The sequence below is a fragment of the Cajanus cajan genome, chromosome 11 (assembly GCF_000230855.2).
Source record: "Cajanus cajan strain Asha chromosome 11, NIPB_CcT2T_4, whole genome shotgun sequence".
Classification (NCBI taxonomy): Eukaryota; Viridiplantae; Streptophyta; class Magnoliopsida; order Fabales; family Fabaceae; genus Cajanus; species Cajanus cajan.
The window spans coordinates 16,793,524-16,800,551 of record NC_138527.1 but is presented as its reverse complement, the minus strand read 5'-3'; the positions used below and the strand labels follow the sequence as shown (position 1 = coordinate 16,800,551).

General features: G+C 32.8%; 1 protein-coding gene across 9 annotated transcripts; it reads right to left on the bottom strand.

Annotated features, from left to right (window-relative positions):
* Window positions 1–2,999: 2,999 nt before the first annotated feature.
* Window positions 3,000–6,785, bottom strand: LOC145953147 (uncharacterized). 9 transcript variants are annotated; one of them, XR_014430692.1, is made up of 7 exons: window positions 6,166–6,785; window positions 5,993–6,080; window positions 5,837–5,911; window positions 5,304–5,434; window positions 4,683–4,778; window positions 3,673–3,791; window positions 3,000–3,300 (listed from the first exon to the last, which is right to left on the bottom strand). XR_014430692.1 is itself a non-coding variant. In XM_083066845.1 (6 exons), the coding sequence occupies exons 3-6, from the start codon at window positions 5,336–5,338 to the stop codon at window positions 3,264–3,266; spliced, it is 246 nt and encodes an 81-aa protein (XP_082922971.1). In that variant the 5' UTR covers window positions 5,339–5,434; window positions 5,837–5,911; window positions 5,993–6,159; the 3' UTR covers window positions 3,000–3,263. The 9 variants fall into 9 exon arrangements, 1 of the variants encoding a protein (XP_082922971.1); XR_014430690.1 differs by having other exon boundaries at window positions 4,683–4,737; XR_014430691.1 differs by lacking the exon at window positions 3,673–3,791.
* Window positions 6,786–7,028: the final 243 nt, after the last annotated feature.

Below are 7,028 nucleotides of genomic sequence, written 5' to 3'. Positions count from 1 at the left end.
AAGGCACAAAAGGCTCTCTTTATATTCAATATCTGAAGTATTTACAAGGTGTGGTGCCTAGGGTATTTATAGGAGTGAGAGGAATCTAGGGTTGCATTTAGGGTGCCAAATGCACACCAAATGAAACCGAAATTAACCCTAGATGCAACTTGGTGGCCAACGATGGAATCTTTGGGTTTAGTTAGGCTACATGTAGGTGCATGATAAGACCATGCAACCTTTGCCCTCCACTTGGGCCTAAGCCTTTCTAAGTCCAAAACTAGGTTCAAACACCACCAAAAATATGTCTAGCTCCCTAATTAAATACCTTAGCCCAAAATTAAAAACCTATGATCTAAAGTACCCCATAATACAAGGGTAAAATGGGAAATACAAAAGAAAATAAATCCTATGACTAAGATACCCCAAAATACAAGGGTAAAATAGGAAATTAAAGACAAGGGCAAAAAATAGGAATAAAAATAAATGCTATAAAAACTTAGGAGCTAAGGCCCAAAAGTAGGCTTACTCCTCCTATGGTTTTTCAATACTAACCCATTCCTCTTGCCTCCTTCAATATATCACCTCTTGGTCTTCTTGGCGTTAGTGTTATTCCATCATTTGGTGTCATCTCCTTTGAAGAAGATCCGAGTCTAGGAGAAGCCAAGGAGAGGATCATTCATCACTTCTTCTTCCTTCTTCTATCATTTTTGGTATCAGAGCAAGGTCTTCAAGGAGATAAGTTGCTTCAATTTTTGTGTCCGTGTCTTGTGCTGTTCTTGTGTCTTAATTTGAGTTTCATTTTTGGATCTATATTGTTTTGGTGTTCTTGTGTTTCATAGATCCATTATTGATTGTTTTGATTTTCTTCCACAATCAATGTTTAGGACTTATTTGCTTGTGCTTATTTTTGCTTCTATTTGGTGTCATCTCCTTTGAAGAAGATCTGAGTCTAGGAGAAGCCAAGGAGAGGATCATTCATCACTTCTTCTTCCTTCTTCTATCATTTTTGGTATCAGAGCAAGGTCTTCAAGGAGATAAGTTGCTTCAATTTTTGTGTTTGTGTCTTGTGCTGTTCTTGTGTGTTCTTGTGTCTTAATTTGAGTTTCATTTTGGTATCTATATTGTTTTGGTGTTCTTGTGTTTCATAGATCCATTATTAATTGTTTTGATTTTCTTCCACAATCAATGTTTAGGACTTATTTGCTTGTGCTTATTTTTGCTTCTATTTGAGTCTCTCCATTTCCTTGTATGTGTCCATGATTGGACCTCATTCATTGCATTAGAATTTTTGTTTTGAATCTTTGTTTTGTCTTAGAAGTTTGAGTTTAGTCCTTATATGTTGCAAATTCCTTGAATAGCATGTTTAACCTAGTTTTATTTTGAATTGTGTGTCTACATTTTGCTCTCGGTTTGTTCTCATTGTTGCCTACCTATATGTGCTTTTTCTTTTACCTTATTGTGTTCATAATTTGCTATTAGTTCTAGCAAATTTCTTTAGAATTAGGTTTCCATTGTGTACTTAAGTTTTCAATTCACTTTCTATTGAAAAATTTTATTAAAATTTGTGTTTCTTAAAATTTCAAGTGCTTAATCCTACTTCTAGTGCACTATCTTTTGGATTCAAAATTTTAAAAGAGTAAAGAGGCTGAAAACAGAGGAGAATACAGAGCCTAAAACAAAAGAAAAGTTCTAAAGTTCAAAAGAAAAGTGTACAAAAAGAATCCAACACAAAAACCTAAAACTAGTGCACATCATTTTCACTTGAATTTTTGGTTAACTTGTAGTCTCGGTTTCTATAGCTTGGAATCATAAAAAAATTTGAAACAAAAGGCAAATACCTTCTCTGGAATCTTAATTTGAATATAGAAAAAGAAAGAATAAAAACAAATAGTTAAAGCAATTTAAATTGAAAAAGTCGAGAGGTGTTCATTGACAAAATTTCACTTGATTCCTTGTTATTGTTTTGACTACTACTTGTTCTATACTTATCCAATTGCTTTCAAATTTTTTTGTTTTGTTCATCTACTCTAGTACCTATCTAGGAACCTTCCTAACTGAGTGCTAGCCTTCTTTGGAGTCTTAATTTTCAGTTTTACTTGTTGATCTTCTTTGAGTCTTGTCATATACACCTATTACTCTTCATTTTTGGTACACTACAAAAAAAAAGGATTTTAGCGACCACAAAAATCGGTCGCTAAATTACTTAAATCGGTCGCTATTTACTTTCGCGACCGAATTAGCGACCGATTTGAAGTAGTTGCAAAAATCCTGGTCGCAAAGTTGTTTAGCGACCGAAATACTGGTGGTCGCTAATTAGCGACCGAAATTTTCGATCGCTAATTGGTCACTACAATTATGGTCGCCATAGTCTATGGGGACCAAATTAGCGACCGAAAAAAAGGTCGCTAAATCGGTCGCTAAAATGTGTTATTTATTTTTAAATTTTTAAATAATGATTTTCTTTTCCGTCACTAAGTCGGTCGCTAACAATTTTTAAAATAAAAAATTATTTTTAATTTCGGTCGCTAAATCGGTCGCTAAATTTTATTATTTTAAAAAAAAATAATTTTCATTTCGATCACTAAATCGGTCACTAAGTATTTTTTTTTAATTTTTTTTTTAAATAATTTCTGATTCAGTCGCTAAATCGATCGCTAAATTTTATTATTTTTAAAAATAATTTTCAATTCAGTTGCTAAATCGGTCGCTAAATTTTATTATAATAAAAATTAATTTTTTTTTCAGTCGCTAAATCAGTCGTTAAACATAATTTTATTTTTGAAAAAAAAAAAACTGATTTTTTTTTGTTGCTAGGCTTACTTTATTTTTAGACATGATCGCTAATTTTATACCTTAAACACTATATATTTTATTTTTATTTTCATTTTGAACCTGTTTAACAATGAAACAATAACACTCGTACCAAAATAAAAAATAAAACAAGTTCCTTTGCTACAAAAAAAATTGATCCATATTTTACTCCAAACAAAGATAAACGTAAACTAAATTGCAAACCATTAAAAGAAATAATCCTCTAGTATGCAAGATGCACTCTTGAATTTAAAAGAAAAATAAAAAGGACAAGTATACAAACCACAATATTTTAACATATAAAAAGATGGTGCTTTACTACATCAAAAACAATATTGATAAGTCTTGGTTTGTCAAGTTACAAAGTAGACCAACACAACCCAACAGCTCAAATTGTTGCTCCTCTAATGCCATAATTCTTCTAATATAGACCCAGCAAAACGCAAAAACATATATACAAAGTAGTGTAGTTAAGAAGACAAACATGAAGAAGAACCGGTAGTTACGCTGCATAACAATCATGCAAGCAATTAGGATATACATACATATTCAAGAATGACACGTAGCAAATGATAACTGAAAAGTAATCAGAACAAAAGAAATAATGAAAATGAAGAATTCATCAAGAATGAACAAAAATTCAAGCTGCAAACTGAAAAGAAAACTAAGCCCCCTATATTAAGGAATCAACTTTATAGCTAGATTATATGATGCATTACCAACTATAATAACTTAAAAGCAAAATATAACACTTAAAACTAAAAAAAGCTGGACTGAATTTATTTATGTAAATCAAGAACTGCATTATTTGTAAAGTCGGCATTTGGTCCACTATTATTGCTTAATTAAAGCATTAAATTTACCCCTCTTCTGACCAACCTGGTAAATTTTGTTTGAGGGAACAAGACCAACATGAACACAAAGGGGGTGAGGAAATACGGCAAGGGGAGGAGGAAATACGGCAACTGGAGGAGAAGTAATGAGCCTTTTGTGAGCCCCTATATGATACATTATAATAGTTGTTAGAATATTAGGATTCTTATTCTTTTAGGAGACTTATTGTTTAGTAGTCTTATTTAGCTGGGCTAGTAATAAAATTCACAACAGTACTATTTGGCCTATAATATTATTATTATAATTAATTTTAAATTTTATTTTGCAAGAATTTAATTATAGTAAGAAATTAATACTGCTTTTTTACAAATTATTGAAATTTAAAATTGTAGTAAGAAATTTCAATTATAAGCCAAAAGTAAAATAAACAAGATATTTGAAATTAGAAAACCCAAATCAAACAGTAAGCTTTATTACTTGCTCAATTTCATGCCCCAATTAATGAAGAGATTTTTAAATTCTTCTACAAAAAATGCTTTCCCATTTTCTGACCAGCCAATTGATTAATCAACACATGATATTTGAAAGTTGACAAGTTGAATCAGGAAAAAAAAAACTACCTCTTAGTTGTTTGCTTAATGGAAATACACTCTTACTATTCTGCTTATATGATATGATACCACTAAATACCAGAAAAAAGCATGTTACAAAATCTTGAACCAACCAAGAAAAATGCAGGAAATGTTGATCTAGAAATGAAGATTAGAGAGAACTACCCATTTCTTGTTCATTCAAACCAAGAAGTATTTTTTAAATGCACAAAGTAGGTACCTCCAAAATATTTAATCTGAATATAATAATGAACATATGACAGATTAAGCCATAATAAACATGGGTTGCAACCACACACAAAAATTGCAGTAAAAAGGAAATATAAGATTAATGCCTATTCCAAATTGAATGACTCAATACCAACTATTGTCTCAGCATTATTAATTATTTCTACATATTGTCATTGTGAAAATGGAATTGAGTTAATGGTCAAGCTTACTCACTGCATATTTACATGCTCGGCAAAGAGATTCCATTGTTCTCATGTCCCAAGCACGACTGGCACCAAGATCAGTATAAACATGTTTTAGATAAACATGCTTCAAAAAATAAAAGAAATGATAGACGTCACATAAGCAATTAAAGACTACTTACATATCAAAAATAATCTTAAAATTTTTTGGCAGTCTGAAATCAGAACAAAATCATATTGAATAATGATTGATGTATCAGATAATAAAAACTTTAAAAATTGCCAACTTGCCTCCTCAGGCAAGAGCCCTTTAGGCCTGAGGCACTTCTATTTAAAAGAATGAGGACAGTGATGATTGAATTCTCGACCACATGGTCATAGGGACTCTGATGTTATGTCAAGAATCAACTATCACCAAAAGGCTTAAATTGATGGTTGAAGGCGTACAAAAGGCTTTATATCAAACAAGAATCATATAAAATCTAAAGTTAAAATTAATAATTTGATCCATCAAATATTCTGTCTCAGTTAACAGGCCACAACAAAAATAATGGAAATAAATTATTTCCATTATGAATCAAATAAACACACCATAGACAAGAGTAGTATGAAATGAAACATTCAAACAAAAGTGGCATGATGGAGTGCTCACCCATCAATTGCAGCCACAAGAAGCCAACCAAACATCCCAACAATACCATTTCCATGCCCTTTCACTTTCCGCGCAGCTGCAATGGCCACAGCCTTGTTCTTGAAAACTTGATAGAAATAATAGTAAATGCCCTGATAACATTTAAAATAAGCATTTAGATAACAACCCCACAGAAAAGCACATCACGTATCACATTTTAGACATGTTTTGATAAACTTTTCATACACTTATATACCAGGGGAAAATAAAAAGATGAAATGAATAAAAATTTTCTCATTAAGTTATAATACAACTTATACATAAACTAATTTATAGAAATTCTCTCATTTAGCTTATACAAAAGTTGATTTTAACTAGTGGATAAATTAATTTTAACTTGTAAGATAAACTTAATCCATTTTAACTTGTATTTATTAAAAAAAATTATTCAAATAGGGCCTTAAGCCTTGAACTTTGCATCTTTATGAATGGTGAATACTGAATAATGGGCAAAGGCTATTATGGGGTATGGTTAAAAACTGAAACTTGATAACCTGAGAAGCAACAGTTCCAAGAAGAGAAGGCTTGAGCCCACTATAGAGTCCACCCCAACCCTCACTTCCGATGACCTGAAAAAGGGTCAAATATTCAATCAAGACACCATCTAAACAGAACCAACCAAAAGAGAAAAAATTGAGCAAAGTTAGAACCTGAAAGATCTGAAGAAGAGTGCCAGGAGTACCCAATCAACTTCACCAGATTAGGATGCCTAAGCTGCCCTAGAAAATTCACCTCCGTCTGCACCACAAAAACACACACACAAAAAAATTAACCAGACAAACTAAAATAAAAAAAGATGCAAAACGCAAAACGCAAAATGCACGAGCCACTCGCAATGTCCCTGCAGTCCCTCCTTGTTCAACACTTTGACCGCTACAGGTAGCCATTTGAGTCCCACTCTCACGTTCTCATCAATGTAGCCTTTGTAAACGGTTCGAACCCTCCCTCGCCGAGGATGTAGTCGCCGCGGAAGCTCTTCGTTATGGTCTCCAACTCGTACAGCGTGAACGCGATCACGTGCGTGTAGAGCAGTGTGAACGGTCGATTCGGCGTTTTCTAGGGTTTGGAGAAAGAGATTCGGTGCGGGAGGAGCATCCACCGGCTCCCCTGCGGTGTCAGCGGGCGAAGGCAGTGAGAGACACATTGAATTCAGCGACGAGGTTGAAAAATTAGGCACGATTTTGGTGAGGAAAGCGCGTTGAATTGGGAGAATGAGAAAGCGTTGGGGTTTTAAATTAGGGAAAAGAAATTGGTGTGGGAGTTAGGGTTTTGAAAGAAGGAAGAAGAAGAGGGAAGGTGAAAAGCGTTTAAAGAGAGAGAGAAAGGGTTTGAAATGAGAGGGAAAAAACTAAAATAGATTTTTAGTGTGCGGAGAGTTTTGGCACCAAAACTTATTTTGAGGAAAGTGACACAATCGCGCGCTCAAACCCTATCACCAAAACTGTTACTGTACTTATTTCCCTACCCCGCCCATTTCACAACTATTTATATTAAAATCATTCATTAATTAATTAATGACCATCACATTAAAATATTAAATGCATTTATTAAATTATATATCTATGGTAAATTGACTAGATTTATTTTGATGTAATATAAGATAGGATCCATTTTTTTAAACTTAAAAGCAAGTGTTTTTAAATAAATATTTAAAAATAACAATTCTTTAATTAGTAGATGAGAGTT

Bases quoted from the DNA above. Each gene is read 5' to 3' on its own strand.
- LOC145953147 (XM_083066845.1), bottom strand. From the start codon at position 5,338: ATGTTTGGTTGGCTTCTTGTGGCTGCAATTGATGG. The intron at 3,792-4,682 runs GTGAGTAAGCTT...TGTATCATATAG, and splicing joins GCCGAGCATGTAAATATGCA to GGGCTCACAAAAGGCTCATT. The intron at 3,301-3,672 runs GTTGGTCAGAAG...ATTGTTATGCAG, and splicing joins CCTCAAACAAAATTTACCAG to CGTAACTACCGGTTCTTCTT.